Source organism: Strix aluco, chromosome 5, assembly GCF_031877795.1.
Source record: "Strix aluco isolate bStrAlu1 chromosome 5, bStrAlu1.hap1, whole genome shotgun sequence".
Classification (NCBI taxonomy): Eukaryota; Metazoa; Chordata; class Aves; order Strigiformes; family Strigidae; genus Strix; species Strix aluco.
In genome coordinates this window covers 44,403,286-44,419,858 of record NC_133935.1, presented here as the reverse complement: position 1 = coordinate 44,419,858, position 16,573 = coordinate 44,403,286, and the positions used below count along the sequence as shown (strand labels likewise).

The 16,573-nt window shown below is 39.7% G+C and overlaps 1 protein-coding gene across 7 annotated transcripts in view; it reads left to right on the top strand.

The window, feature by feature from the left end:
• SYT1 (synaptotagmin 1) overlaps positions 1-16,047 on the top strand; it is a 364,737-nt gene extending 348,690 nt beyond the window's left edge. For all 7 annotated transcript variants that reach the window (XM_074827158.1, XM_074827161.1, XM_074827162.1 and 4 more), the window contains 2 exons: positions 8,026-8,159; positions 12,947-16,047. In XM_074827158.1, the coding sequence (XP_074683259.1) occupies positions 8,026-8,159; positions 12,947-13,153 (341 nt within the window). In that variant the 3' untranslated portion in view covers positions 13,154-16,047. The remainder of the gene's footprint in view (positions 1-8,025; positions 8,160-12,946) is intronic.
• The last annotated feature ends 526 nt before the right edge of the window (positions 16,048-16,573 follow it).

The window sequence follows — 16,573 nt, the reverse complement described above, 5'->3', positions numbered from 1 at the left end:
TCTTCTGGTATTTTCAGTACCAACAATTTAATAAATATAAATTTAATTAATTTTTTTCTCTGTATCATCAAAAGACGTTACATAAACTCAGCAGTCTGCTGGAATTTGCTGCCTGAAGTATTGCCAGTTTGCTTTGGTTTCTGTCTGAATTCCTGCACTGGAGAGTCTGCCTGTATCAGCAGCCCCAGTTAATACCTTTCCACCATTTGATGTTAATGCCTCCCTCATCTTAGTTGCTATTGTATTCTTTCTATTTGTGTACAAACATAACATATTACAATATGCTTTCTTATTTCCTTGTTATCTAAGTTTTCAGGTACCCTTCTCCAGTATGTTAAAGTTTTAAAATGCCATGCTATCTTTTCCCCTCATAACTGCATTTAAGCTTCTTGAACAGTCAGTTCCTCCCCTTTTGGTGCAAATACAGGGGAGCAAGGTTTACTGCTTTGATGCTTATAGTTTCCATGTAATCACATTTATGGAGTGCCTGGTTAAGTTGCTTTGCTTTTCCACGAGAGTATTCTGTGTTTATCCACAGCCAAAACTCAAGGTGCATTTTCCTGTTGGTTCAACCCACATTTGCTGTGCTTTATAAAACTGTTTGTTTTGCCAGTGTGTAACTTTGCTGAAATGAACTGCTTGGATGCAGGATAGACAGATCAGCTGCCCTTGCTCTGGCAGGAAACTTAGTCATAAGCTCATAAGCACTAATTTGTGCTGTCTTTAAATAAGAGTTTTGGCGCTTTTTTTCAGTTTTCTGCTACTTTCCCCATCTGGCGCTGTAACATTTGTTGTTATGTTCAAGTTGGAAGCGCTGTGGGTAGAATTGCAGACTCAAGTGCTGGCTGAATAGCCCTTAGGTCACTGTGAAGATTTCTGTTTCCACTGTCGACAATACGTGTTCAGCAACCTCAGTTTGGGATTCTCGGGTGAGGAAATTGTTGGCTCACTGTTGGTTTTACAGCACCTCCTTCTTCCCAAGGCTCCCTAGTTCTCTGAATTCTGCATTTCAGTAGCAGCTTGTTCACCTAACTGCACAACAGTGAAGAGCTGTTATTTTGAGACTGCTTTGCAACACTCTCCATTTGACTTTTTTTATTATAGGCAGGCAATCATTAGTTCTTAACAATAAATACCAACCCCTTCTTCCCCACTATAAATGAATCATTGGACTCGCTTATTCCTATGAGAATCTGTCTAATATTATTGAACAAGAAGTAACAAATGTTTTCATTTATAAATTACCCAGTCTTACAGCATTTTCTTTTAAAGATGCTGATGGAAATATGTAATCCAAAGTCATCTAACTTGTTACCCTAGGAGATACAATATGAGCAAGAAAGGGACTGATGGACAGTGTACTCTCTGTGTGTGTGCGTACACTGGATCTGGAGCAGTCCACCCATGGAGCATAGATAGATGTTGGCAAGTGTAATATGAGTCTTTTTAACTAAACTGTTTTCAACTATCGGGGCCATTCTGGCAGCCCATCTGAGCTGCTTGCAATTTCTCAACTCCATTCATGGCCAGTATGCTACTGGGTGGTGTTGGGAGAATCTCCCAGGCACACTGCTCAGTCCTCAGCCTGCTTATTAAAGTGATTTTAAAAAGTGTTTTGCTGGGGTGAAGCGTAGATGCTATGCAGGAATCTACAGCAAATACTTTTGCTACCCACCTTTCCCTTGTGTATTGATCAAGTACAGGCTACAGCTAAAGATTTGGCCCATAACATCAGGTAATCCACAGCCCAGTGGGGTTATGGAAACTATGATGAGGTCCAAAGTTGCTAAGTATGAACATTAGCTGATAACTGGACATTATGTAGGAAATAAACTTTTTTAAAAAAAAATCAGCAATCCTGTTTTCAGGGAACTGTGGTAAGAAAAAACCCACAAACCCTATATTTTATGCCAAGAGAATTGTTTCTAATGAGAATGTTTTCCAATATTTCCCTTGAGACATCAGCTGCTCCTTAAAAATAATGTTCCAACTTTAATTTGCTCATTTGTGGAGGGAGGTGGAAGGCCCAACAGCTTGTGTCAATGAATCTAAACTATAACTTTTATGCAATCTATAACGTACCATAGCACTTGTACTCCTTCTTAGTAATTGTACCTTATATTGTTTCTTCCCCAGATAACACATTTTCCCCCTCTGGCTTTCCTTCCCATTTGAAGCTTTCCATTCATCTGAAAAATACTAGTTTAGACAATCCAGGCACAATATCACTCTAAACTCATTATTTCAGAGACTTTAATTATCCCCTCTCATCCATGCATGAATAAACAGAAGAAAAAAATTCAGGGCAAATTATCCATGGCCTGGATGCCACAGGCATCATGTGAATCATTCCTCGCTCGCAAGAGAAGGATTTATATGCCCAGGGAGGGAGCATGTCCCGTGATCCTTGGGAAAAATCAGCAAATCTGTGGGAACTCCCAGGAAAGTTTGTCCCATTTTGCTCTGCTCTTAGAGCCCTGCTGCTTTCCATAGCACAGCTCTGGCAACCACTGCTGTTTGCTCTCCGAAGGCAGAAGGAAGCATGCAGGTATTGTTGATGCTGTCAGCCTTCATCCCTGGCACAGTCTCTATAGAAAATAAAGTTGTTTGCTGTATACAATTGCTGTTCTCCCCGCTGCCCACTCCTGTAAGCCAAAAAAGCTTCGTCTGAAGGGTTTTTGCACAGAATAGGAACACGTTAAGGGTGCAATATTGAATCTAGCACTGCTTCAGCTTTGGTCTAAGGCTCTGGCTTGGCCTTTCCTCAGCTTTCCACCCCGCTGCGATGTTGCAGGATGAGAGTGATTATGGCTCTTTAGCCTGGAACTAACAATCCACACTGCAAGTCACCTATGTCCTAACTGCGTTTCAGAGCCATTTATAAGGCTGCATTTCCAAACCTGATTTTCTTTACTTCTTGGATCAATTTCCTAGCTCTTCAGGAATTCTTTCTGCTTCCTGGAATGGAAACTACTGTCTGCTGACACCTTTGCTCTAAACATCAGTGATGTGTGCTTTGGCATGGTTTTGGCAGAAATTATCTTTTGATGGGGAAAAATATGTGCTAATTAACACCCAGTTATCCCGCACATTTTGAAGACAAAAATACAGCTGGAGGCATTTCTGGCACAGTATTTCTTCTCGGTTTCTACATTTTAGTTGAGAACATCTTATTACAGTGTTTTGTCATATGAAACTTTATTCAACCCAATCTCTGACGAGTTTGTTCTGGCTCAAATTTTTTCCTATTAATCATGTTAGGCTTACTCGAGGCTTGTAGAGGGTTTTCTCTGATCCCACTGCACAGAGCTGTGTGGGATTTTTTTCTTTAAACCGTTAGGCTCCCCCCCCCACGCAGACTCAGGACTGTAATTGCACACAATCAATTGCAGTGTTATCCCTGTAGCATTTTTCAAATTTGTCAACTTTCTAGGTGCTTTCTTTTCATATTTTGATTAGATTACAAAAGTCTTAAAAAACACTTAACAGAGATGGGCACCATTCTTCTGTTTGCGTTCAGAAGAAACCATTGTAGTAAAACCATCCCAAACTGGGTACATTGTTGACACTTTTCTGCTGACAATCCATACAGTAGGAAATTTGTGTGCTGAATTCTGTCCTACCTAGGTAGAAAATGATTTCATTAACTACTGATCCCTGTAACAAATTTTTCATCTTAAAATCCACTGACAAGCAGTCATTCTCAAGTTCCACCATTTCCTCAGATATTCTCATCAGCAACAATTTTCTTCTAGTTGTAGTATTTTTTTCAGCTGTAAAGTTTGCTTTTGTAAAAGCTCTAATAATGAAGTGCATCTTGTCTACAACATGATGATGATGAACTAGTCATTATTTTAAGAGGGTTCTAATTGTATATACATATGTCTCATGGTCCAAATTATTCCAGAAGTCTTTACCTGATATTACATACCATTTCAATTACCTTTTAAATAATGTATTGGCGTCTTACTGCAAAATTCAGGAAAACAAAATCTGTCAGCTGGTCCCCCAGGGCTCTAGAAGCTGTTCAGCTAGCCTCCCTTGAGACATTGTTGTAAAATCTACAATGCACAATTAGTTATTAATTTTACATCTTTTTAGCATTCATGGCTAGACCGTTAATGAGGGAATAAATAGCAGAATTTTATTTAATCCCACACATTGCTTAACGTGAATTATTAAGCAAGGGACACGCAGCCATTCTGTCCCCTTTGGCAGAGGGACATCCATAGTGCTCTGGATGCGACATCTCTTCTTCCAGATAGACGGGTAAGGTCCATCCACAGATACCTGTGCATGTAATGTGGATCTAAATCCCTGTTTACTTGAAAGGAATAAAACTGAAGGAAAAAACAGAGTGATGTCCACCTCTTCAAACTTGAAATTTCTTCAGTGTAACTGTTGGCATGAAAGCGAATAGGCTGTCTTGTATCAGTGGAGAGAAATAAATATTTTGGGGCCAATTTATTTACCAAAGACAGATATTTACTCTGGAACGAGATAAGTATCCGGAGTACATAAAGAGAAATGCTTATTTATTTTCATTGGTGTCAGATGTAGACATTTCTACTTGGTCAAAACAATTCTGCCCTTTATGCTCAGGCTATGCACTTAACAGACAATTTATCATTGCTGGGCTGTAATATCAGTTCTGTCATCCTTACTAGTCTCACTTATTCAGCGAGACTATTTACATATTAAAGTATTACTCAGCATGAGTAATGGTGCCAGTACTGAGGTTATGTTGCAAGTAGAGAGAAGAGATGTTTCCATTAGTACTAAACCTTATCTCAGAAAAATCACTGGAGAGTGGCATTTCCCAAAGGTTCTGCTTTCTTTTGATTATCCTCCCTTCTTCCAATAATTGACTCCAAGCAGTTCAGCTTCTGTTATTTGGTGAAAAAGAATCTGTCTTTTTCTGAGATTTATTCATGAAGTTGCAAGAAAGTCTGTGCTTAGGTATCAGGTTGTCTGTGTAGATTGCAAGCAAATAGATTACTGGAGAATTGAGGGAGTTAGGGATAGTGTCGTGGGATATGGGAAAGTGTAACTGAAGATAATGCAGTGGTGGAGGGGCTCATATATGAAACACGAAAGGATGAAAAGAAGGGAGAACTAGTTAAGACCAGGATACTTCAGGAAATAGGAAGTAGATGTACAATCTAATGAGGATAAACTCAGTTAAACTCTCTAATGGCCCATCCACTTACTTGAGCTGTACACCTGGCTCTGAGTTGAAAGTTTATGTGATGAGTAAACTTATTTAATACTTTCCCCTGAAAACAGAAAAGAAGAAACATGATTTTTATTAGGTGACATTCAATTTGTATTTGGATTAGCATGAAAATTTTACCCTCGTATGAAAAGAAATGAGAATGTTGTATCACATGTTATGCCCCCTTCTGTGCCCCATTTCAGACCTCTGCCACTGACAGTTCTGCACTACAGTGGCAATGTGGTACCACTTGGATCTTTCCTACTCAACAACTGGAATTTGACTGAGCCTAACTCAAATGCCCAGACAGAGAAACAGAAGCAGCTGATCAGGGCATGAAAAAGAAACCACAGAAACATAGCTTCGGGGCCGTGTCCCATGACCATGAGTTATCTAGGGTCAGATTTTGCTCTAATACTAGCGTGAAGATAGAAAATCTAGAAAGTCAATAGAAGCAAATCATTTAAAGTGAACGTCCATGTAGACCCCGAGCATTCACATACACTTGAATTCTAGGTTAAAAATATTTTTCTCCAAAATATGGAATGTTTGTCGAGATAGGAATATATCTGCATCGCTATATGAGTCATTTGTGTACAGTTCCTTATGGGCATATGAACAGTCATCAAATCTGTGTATATTGTCCATGTACAAGCACAGGTCAGTGAAGGTTTGGCTTATGTCGACTGCATTTATTTTAATAGAATTCTTCAATTTTAATCCCCTTAATAACAGTGTATTACTGGACTGTTTAGCCTCCCAGCTCACTCTAGTTACTCAAATTATATTTTAACAGCATCTCATCTCATTTCCATGTCTTAACGCTCTACCACTGTCTCCTTGACTACTGAACTTTCTTGCTATATATTAGCTATACCTAAAACATCAGTTTCATGTTAAAACAGTTGTGCATTCAGCAGGCAGCCTCAGCAAAAGTAATGAGGTAGGTGAGCTTTTCTCAAGTATCAGCAAATGTTGAAGGAGTCCAGATTTGCCTGTTTTCCACCTTCAAAACCCTGTACGCAGTGATGTTGAACTCAGTAATCAAAAAGAAATAGACATCTGTTGGCTTTTTGCTAGCATTTCTGCTCTTCTGATATTCCTTAATTCATACATTGTGCAGCCAAAAGGAACCCTTGCAATTCCCTGTCTAGCCTCAAGCATAAACCTACCCAGATTTAATTTCTATTTGAGGTCTTTTGAGGGAGAAAGAATCTTAACCCTCTGTAACAGAGAGTTCATCACAAACACTGAGAAGGTATTCCAGCTGTTTCAGTCTTACTACTAAAGTATATGCCTATTTCTAAGTTAGAATTTGTCTAGTTTCTTGCAGCCATTGGATCTTATTATACCTTTCTCTGCTGGCTTGAAGAGTCCACTACCAAAATTATGCTCCCTTCAGAGGCACTGTGGACCGTGCTCGAGTCACTCCAGTAACTTAGCTGTCCCGAACTCCTAGGTCTCCCACAGTAAGGCGTATTTTGACTGTAGCGGAATGCAATTACTCCTCTTAGACGTTCTGAACATGAATTTCATTACAGAGTCATAAAGCATAGTGATAATATTTAATTTCAGTGTTCATTTGTCATTCTTCTGTAGCCCCATCCTTTTCTCAGGAGGGAAAGGGGAAGCCCTTTCCTCTGATAGTTTGCACTCAGGCTCCCTTAATTTATTCCACAGATGACTTGTGGCTGGCTGGTGCTTTGTATAGCTCCTACCAGCTCACTAGAGGGAAGGCTTCCCTTGACCTACATCACAGTTCAGCTGCCTAAAGCCAAGAGAGGTACCTACCCAAATTTTGGTGTCAGTACCAGACAGGTTGTTGAAAAGGATGAGCTTGAGATGCTTAAAAGATGGTGCTTCATGGTAGGCCTAAACAGAAAAATAACTAAGCTCAGTGAAGGTACTGCTAATTGCCACCACCATGGAAGAAGAACTGCTGGTTCATCCTCTAAATGGGAACATGGCTCTTGTAACAGATTAAGGACTGACAGCACTATTCTTTTAAGCAGGCAAAACTTCCATTGGAAGTATAACCACTGAGATACCACTTCATGGCAGTAACATCCATGAGAGTTTTGCTTGCATGAGGAATACCTGATAAGGTTCCAAAGCAGTTCTGTTCCTTAGCCACCAGAAGTCATACAAAACAGTGGGAATTCAGTAAAGAATAGCAAATACAATCATAATTTATACTGATGCCATGGCCTGCACCTTACTCTGGCTGCATGTAGCACTAAGATAGAGAACTGGTATTTAAGGGCAAAGTTCCTTCCTGCCATGCAATCTGGCCATGTGCTAGACCCACGGACACTGCGCTGTGTCAGTTGCAGCCCACTGCCTAGATCAGATGATGGGAAAACCACAGTGCAGCTCCTGCCCACGGAGCGATGTGAAGAGATGCTGAAGAATCGCAGAGCCCTCTCCCACCATGTGTGCATTTGGCAGCACTCATGGCTCTTGGGAGAACCACCCCACAGCCCTGTTGCCAAGAAATGTTGGCAGCCAATACATAATGTTAAAGTAAAAACCTTTCCACGGTGGTTAATGAGCTACAGAACAAAGTTAGGTGGGAATTTACCACTCCCTCACAGTGTTAAGGAGATAATGCAATAAATGCTTTGTACCTTTTTCCATCAGGAACACTCTGCAATTGTACAGGAGTTTTTCTGTAGTGGAAATTAGGACTTTGATTTAAATACAAGCTGTTTGTTGTTAAAGGTTTTTCTTTTTTTTGTCGAGTCTTAAATTTGTGGGATTAAAATCTGTAGATAACACACTGAGCTCTACTTCTTCTCTTGATTACTTAGATCCCTATGTGAAGATCCATCTGATGCAGAACGGTAAGAGGCTGAAGAAGAAAAAGACTACAATTAAAAAGAACACTCTGAATCCCTACTACAACGAGTCTTTCAGCTTTGAAGTACCATTCGAACAAATTCAGGTAATGTCAGTGTTTTGTCTTCCCTCTGCATTCCGTTTCTCAGCCCTTATAAATATTTAACAGGAATCTTGTTAATTATCACGTGTGTATGCCTTCATTAGCACCTAGGTGCCAGCCCTGTGCTACATTAGATGAGTGTGACTGCTTCAAGAGAGAAATGATAAAATGCACAGTACTTATGAAGCTTTGATTCATCAGTGAGAAATGAATAACTGACATTTTCTGTTAAGAGAAATGGATTCTGAAAAAAAAAAAAATCCACAGGGAGATAACGAAGGAATGTGCCAGCAAAAAAGTATAGGGATAAAAGAAAAAGCATATATAGCAATTTTCCTCAAAATTTTTGAAACAATAAATTGGCTTCGTCAGTTAAATTTGTAGTCCCTATGCATTTATCCATCCTGTTTGTTGAAAACACTGCAGCATCCCTCCTAAGTAAAGCACATAATCACAACTTTTTTTCACCACACCATGAAAACTTTTTCTGTGATTAGTACATCCCTTGGAAAAAGACATTTGAGAATCTCAGGGGTCAATACTGCAGTACCTGTTTTCTTGGCACCTCAGGGGAGCTCCAGCAATTGTCCAGGTGCTACTCCTGGAGAGTTCAGTGCCTAACATTAGGGGCCTCAGAAGTCAGCACAGTGAGCTTGAAGTAACCTACATTAGCAGAGGGAAATACCAGGACAAGGCATAGTGTCATTTTTTTCAGGGACTCAGTTACCTACCTTTGGACTGCTAGGAGGCAAGTCATCTCTCACTCGTGAGAGTGAGGTTTAACTTCTTCTGATGTTAACTACACTTTTCTCACAAGAGATAAGCTCTTCTTAAACATCTCAGTAGGCATGTGGGAAATCTGCATCCAATTCACTCTCCTCCCTAAGTGAATTTAAACCTGTATCTTCAATGTTGTAAGCAAATACTCATAGCCTGTGCCTATGGCATGTGTTGGGAGTGCAACACTCATTTCTGCATAAATAATAAGTATATGGTTGGCCACAGAGCATAAGATCACCTGTTAGTTGAGTGGTTCACTTGGAAAGGGAGAGACTTTGGTCTCTGGTCTGATCTAGGTAATGTAAACCACATAAAGATCAGTTGGTACAGGCCTCCTCCATTTTTTTTTAAAGCCTTAACCATTAGTGTTAAACTATTTCATTATTTTGCTCACTTGTTAGAGCATTCATTGGCAGGGAAGATGTATTGGTTTCAATATCCTCAGAAGAGAGAAGAACTGCATGCTGGCTTCCCACCCGCCCGTGAAGCCCTGTGACCATGGAGATGTTAAGCAAGACAATAGCCTTTCTCTGTGGAGCTGAGCATGGAAAGAGTACTTTCAGGAGCATCCCAGTTTGAATGACCATAATTAAAACAGTCTGAGAATACATCATTTTGTGGCTTGTAAGAGAGATCTAAGTATGAGTTAGGTGCCATGCTACTTGTACTTTAAATGGGTTTAAATGGCCTGGGCCAAATTGGGAGCCCACTCTTGATTAGATGAGAGCATGGTATGGGTTTCGAGACTCTGTATCTTGGATTTTGATAGCAGCTGCTCTGGAGAGAAGCCCAGGAGCCAAGGCCTACATTTCAGCTAAAGCTGTGTGCTTGATTTTTATTGACTTGGTAGCAACAAATATAATAAAACTAGACAAGGTGAGGCAGTAGGAATAGTGACTTGGAGGCATGACTAGCCCATTTAGTTTCTTCATGCCCCACAGCATGAGCAGGTGTCTATGGACTCTAGGAATCAAAAAGTGGGAAATCCAGTGGGGCCTAATTCCCACTGATTTTAATGAAAGCTGCTCCGTGTGCTTGTGAAGGATCTCGTAACAAGCATCAAAGACCCAGAGGCAAAAAATGATGAATCAGATCGAGCCTCTCTGGCAATTTAGACAACAAACATCTTGATTTCCAAATAGGGTCAGGACTGAGGAACTGGAATGGGCACCTCCAAGTTATCAGATCGGAGCTTTGGCATGGTTAGGTGCATTCTGTAGGTACTTGGCCATTTTGCCTTCTAAACCTAAATCAGTTTTGTAAGGTGGATGTAGGCCCTTTAAAAAGTATTGTGGTTTAGCTGTTAAATTTTTGCTTGGGGGGACGGGGGGTGTGTGTGTGTGTGTGTGTGTAAGTTTATTAGGATGACTTTATAGCTATTTACTTTCGGTATATAGCCGCAATTTAAAATCTGTAATTATGGACTTTGGTCATATGCCAATGTATTTTGTAGTTATAAAAGACTATATTTAGAAGTTATTTCATTATGGTTACTGAAGTGATTTCATCAATAGAAAAATTCATCAATAGAAAAATAGAAACATTTTAAATGTTATTTAGGCTTAATATGGTAATCACTGTGACTTTTGGGTAATTCATGTAAAAGTCATTAAGCAAACTTTCACAGTCAAAAAATAATGGTTATACAAGTTTTTTGACTGTTGGAGAGCAAAGACAAGAGAGCTCACAGAGGGAAAGCACTGTAGTACATCTATGTAATTTAAAGTGGGACAAACATTAACATTTTCAACAAATTAATAGTGACTATGGATTCTGGCTCTTAAGGGAAGGAAAGCGATGTCTTTCAGGGTAATGAGAGAACACCCCTGGGAAGTCAAATCCTGTTGCTAGAGGCAGATCAAGCATGTGTTTTGCCACATGCAAGACAGACTGCCTTTGAAGGTAGCAACAACTCCAGGCCCTTTCAGTCCAAAGAATGCTTAATCACACCAACAAAACTGTTAATCCAAGTGTTTATTAGCAGAGGTGGTGCTTCCTACTAGCACCTCTTGGGTTTGGCATTGCAGCTCTTCCTTTAATATATGGTACAAAAGCAAAGAGATGCTCACATTTCTCTGTAGGTTTAAGCCAGAGACCATGAGGTGAAAATCTTCTCAGAGTTAATGATCTGAGCTAGCTGTTCTTACATCTCTACAGAGCAAGGAAAAGGGTCTTTTGTTTACAGTGCTGATTGTTGTCTTATGATTAACACAAACGCAAAAAAAATCCAATAATAACTAGCTCCCAAGTTTCTAGGTACATCAGGCAAGTTATTTTTGTACTATAAAATAATAGTCACATGCTTACTTTTTATATCTGTGATTGTACCCTGCATCTAAAACATAAATGTTCATTTGGGGAGGTACCATCAACATTAAAAGTGATTGTAAACAGCACCACTGAAACATCATTTTGGCATCTAGAAATACTTGCTTCAGGATATTGCCTTTTATTGTGAGTGCTCTGGGGAGAGAGTGAGTCTTGAGTTTGATGTACACTTTTGTCATCAACAGCTATATAAATACTTTAATGCCTGTTGGAATCATCTCCTTCTCTGGCTCAGTGAATTGTACAATCTTGTAAGGGAATGGCCTTTATAAAATAGACCTCATGAGCCTGGTCTTGCAGATATGCTTAAAAGAGTCAGTTACTTTTAAAAGATAATCCTATTACAAGCACTGAAATTAATCATTCTAGTAAGAAATCCAGATTGTACATGTATTTAAAGCCCTAAATATAAAAACCTGATTCTTGAGAGTAAAATATTTTTCTGGAAGAAATGTGTTTCAGGGCATTTCTTCCTTCAATTCAGGAAACTCACACTGTAATAGGGAGGTGTGTGTATTTATCATGGGATAGAAAGGAATCAGGAAAATAACTGTATGTTCGTCTTTTAAAATAAAGCTCTCTAAGGAAAAGTGTTTACAGTTTACTAAAATCAGCCCAAGACTGTTAACGTCTTAGGTGCTGTTGGGGAAGAGCACCACTCCAGTGAAGGACTAGCTGTTTGTGCTCTTTCAACAAATATTAATGACCTGAAGGAGAGGAATATATGTATGTGCACGCAAATGCATACACAAATGCCTGGCTTGAACATCACCTCCCAGTGTGCCCCAGTCTAAGTGAATGGAAAATTGTCTATGAGCTGTGACAGATGGGCTCATGCAGATTTTGTGGGAATAGTTTAACCCTCTTTGCCAGAGGTCACCGTTTCTACAGCAGAAGTGGCACTCCAACACCGGCTCAGTCATAGGCAGCGCCAGTGTCTCAGAGCCCCGAGACAGGGAGGTTTATACTTCTTTCCAACTCTGCTGAGCATGCAGTCTGTTTTCTAGATGCCTTTATAAATATATAGAATATACACACTGTACATACATACCTACACGTGATGTGTACGAGTACATATGTGTGTGTGTATGTATATAGTAACCATAAGGGCTATCTACTGAATTTATCTGAAAATAACTCATTAGCATGCTGGATGGATGGGTGAGAGTTGTTTAGAAGCAGAAGAGCAATTAACAGCATAGACTATGACATTACAAACGTTAACTTGGGGTAGAGCCATTTCTGAATTTAAGCTGCTAACTTATTTACTTAAACAATAATGATGTGTTAAATTGCACTACTTTTGAATTAGCTTACCTTAAAATCTCCATTTTAGCTCTACAGACATCTAACAGTCTAAGTCTTCAGTAACAACAAAAAAAATCCATATGTTATTAATCTGTTAAAGGAAAAAAAAAAATCTACCTCAAATCCCATATGAAGCTCTTCGATGCAAGAGGTCAAGTTTCAAGGTAACAGGGAGGTTGTGAACTTAATTTTATTTGAAAGGCTCACAAGAAGCAAAGACAAAAGTTTGAATTTGCTTCTTGCTGGGGGAACCCACTCCAGCTGTCACACACCCCCTTCATGGAGTCTCCACTGTCGTTGTCTGTCCCAAGATTCATCCCTGCCCACCTTCCCCTTACTGTCATGCTCACTGGTCTTTCTCTGTCTCATTGTAGAAAGTGCAAATTGTTGTGACTGTTTTGGACTATGACAAGATTGGCAAGAACGATGCCATCGGGAAAGTCTTTGTGGGCTACAACAGCACCGGAGCGGAGCTGCGGCATTGGTCAGACATGTTGGCCAACCCCCGGCGGCCCATTGCCCAGTGGCACACCTTACAGCCCGAGGAGGAGGTAGATGCCATGCTGGCAGTCAAGAAGTAAATTAAATTATGAAGAAGAAAAAAGAAGAAGAAGCCTTTCTGCATTTGCCCACATAGTGCTCTTTAGCCAGTATCTGTAAATACCTCAGTAATATGGGTCCTTTCATTTCCAGCCATGTGTTCCTGACACAGATCAGCTGTACTTTTAAATTCCTGTTTTAATTTGCACAAATTTAAATGTAGAGAGCCCTCTAAAGGCGCTTCATTTCACCACTGCCCCCCCAATCTACTCTTCTTTTAAGCAATATGATGTGTAGATAGAGCATGACAGAAATTATTTATTGTATCACACAGTTGTATATATACACCAGTATGCTGAGAATTTATTTCTAGTTTGTGTATTTGTATGTTGTAAGCGTTTCCTAATCTGTGTATAACTAGATGTTTTTAATAAGATGTTCTATTTTAAATTATGTAAATTGACTGAGATATAGGAGAGCTGATAATATATTATAGGGTAACTATTGTATCGTCTGCATTCCAGAAAAAAAATTCCAACTTGTAAGGCACTAGTAGTGTTACACTGACATCTTAAAGGACAACTTAAATCTGAGCTTTCAACTGGACCATCCTAATAACATGCTATGCGTCCACAGTGAATCTTGGAGGGGCAAATCCAATTGGGTAGACGTCTTTCACAGGCAACTTAGCATGATCTGAGCAGCTCCATGGCTGACCTCAAGGAGATGTAGCCAGAAGCCAGGGTATCATTTTTTTTGTATATATTCCAAAGCAAACACATAACAGACTGAAATGGCTTTAGATTGAAAGTTGAGGAAGCAGTTCCATAGGGGGCAACGATTTCATCTAACATACAAAGTAAGACCATTGCAGAGGTTGTGCAGGGAGGGGGGGAAGGGAGGGGGGGAGACGCAGCAGCAGCAAAATGCTGCCATGAAAACAAGAGTAGCTCTCCATTATCACCTTTATACAAAATTAGCATACTGTGAATTCCATCCACAATTTCACATTATAATAAGTTTGCACATTAGACTTTGTAACAAAATATTTTATTATACTCAGATTAGAAGGAATGCAGAATATTTTTTAGACACAGCCGTGTGAGTTTATTATACAAAATAGTTTCATGGTAAACAGACAGTATTGTAATCCCATCAGAAGATGACAAAATTTAGCCATAGTTCTAAATGCACTTCAGAGTAAGCCAAAAGAGAACAGCTAGTGACCTTTTATATACTATTTATACTTAAGTTTTAATTTGTCCTTTAAAAAAAAGTGAAAACAAAGAACAAGTTCTAGAAAACTGAAGCAACCTCTTCTGTATACTAGATGCTCGTTTCAGGAGGAGTTTTTAAATGTTTTCAATGTTATTATGTAGTAAATGGCACTATTATGAAGCTATTAGTCATTCCATAAGAGTCTTGAAAGACTGCTCTGTGTATCACTGTGACTGCCGTGTGTGCTTAGAAATGTAGTTTTCTCAGTGGATAGCAATCAATTTATTCCGTAGTGATATTGTAATAATACTGCCATTCCCTTTTACTGCACTGCCGAAGGAACGCATAGCACAAGCAGTTCTAGTTATTACGGACCAATTTAGAACTGGAGAGCTATGCAGGGGACAAGGATGCTATATTGAATGGGTTGACCACACAGCATTTTGTCAAGCCCTGTGCAATACTCTACATTTGCAACCTCCCTTGCCCTCGCTCCCCGTCGCTTTATTGTAGATAGTCATCTTACAGCTAGCCAGCATGTCATCTCAGCTTGTACCATCTCATCAAGTCATTTAGGGCATCACTTCTATCTCATGTACCGTCCTTTGAGGCCCCTTGCTTATCTTTCCAAGCTGTGAATATATTTATAATGCTTTGAAGAGTTCATTATTTTCAGCAATGCAAACTACCCCAGAAATGTGGAAATGCTATACCTTTTGGAGGGCGGCATGAGAATTAACCATTAACGTTCTTATCAATTGTATCTAACAGAAGTTATTGAAAACAAAGATGAATGTAGTCAGAGAACTCTGTACTGAAAACTAAATTCCACAGCCTCCCTCAAGGCTCTGCTTCTGGGAGAGGTGTGACAGTCTGAGAGGTTGGTGCAGTGGTGGCCAAGCACCAATGTGCTCAGTACACTGAGGGTAAAAGAAGCAGCAAAGAAGCGGGAGGAGAACAGAAGTCTGGATCTCTCCCCACCTCCAAAAGTGAGAATAGCAAGACCCATTTTCTTTCTTTTTTACACGAAACACGGAAAAAACACAAGCGAGACATCTTTTGATAGAAACAGGCGCATACATGCAAAGCATCAAGCTGGAATACTTTAAAATCTTAACCTTAAGGACCAAACCCCACCAAAGAGAAGTAGACAGTCAGCTTTCCAGCATAAGAGCTTCATGGTCTCCAGCTTTCAGTTGTTCATTCAGGATAGCTGCAGGTTCAAACTGCCAGGACTGACTCATTGTGTTAAGGTATTCTTAATGCTTTCTCTTCCTACACTGCCAGACTGAACGTCACCACAGAACTGGTTTGTAAGGTGTGATGATTCTCGGAGACCGAACCTGCCATGTGACCAAGATGACATTTTCATCCTCAAAGAAGCCACATGTACCTTTCTGACAAAGCTGTGTGAAGTATTAGAATCTGATGCTGTAGAAAGATCCTAGTTGCCTTTGTGTATATTTACTGCCTGCTTGAGTGTTTCTCTGTGTGGGTTTTCTCTGTATCTTGTAGAAATGTTTGGGGTGTTTTATCCTGCCATATCGCTCGTGGCCCGCGAGCTGACAACTTTAGCCGTATTTTACCTTCATTTTTGATGAGGTGGTTTATATTTTGTTTCACTTTGTGTAGTGACTTCCCACAGTAGTTTTCCAATTGTCGTTAAAATAACATACATATTACACAGATATTCAATAAAAATGTTTTATTTCCTGTTGATGTTCTAGCATTTCTCTCTTGATCTAAAATTTTGAAGACAGTTCACTCTAGGACTTCAGCACAATCATAAACTTCGAAGTATCACAAGTGTAATAGCACAGCACTTTTCGAGGGGCTGTGAAAAGCTGCTTTCATCAGTGTGCTTCCACTGTAAGATGGTCACAGCCAGCAGTGCTCCAGTAGATGAATTCTCCACCTCTATTGCAGATGATGAACTATTACCTTGTTTTCCCAAGAGCCTGATTATTCACCTCCAAAAACACCCTTCCCCATCAAAACACGGACTAGTTTCTATACCACGACAAAAACTCCAAGCAGTTACCTGCATCAATACTCTTCAAGCTAATTGTGTTAGAGCCATGGTTGAAGTTTTCATTTGGAGAGACATGGTATATTTTAACCTACATTCAAGAGCTACTTACAAGCTGGCCATAAAATCAAGCCTCTTATAGACTAAAGATCATTAAATAAGAGCTTAAGCTGTATGGGAGGGAGGGAGAAGGTGTGGGAGGAAGTGAATCCAC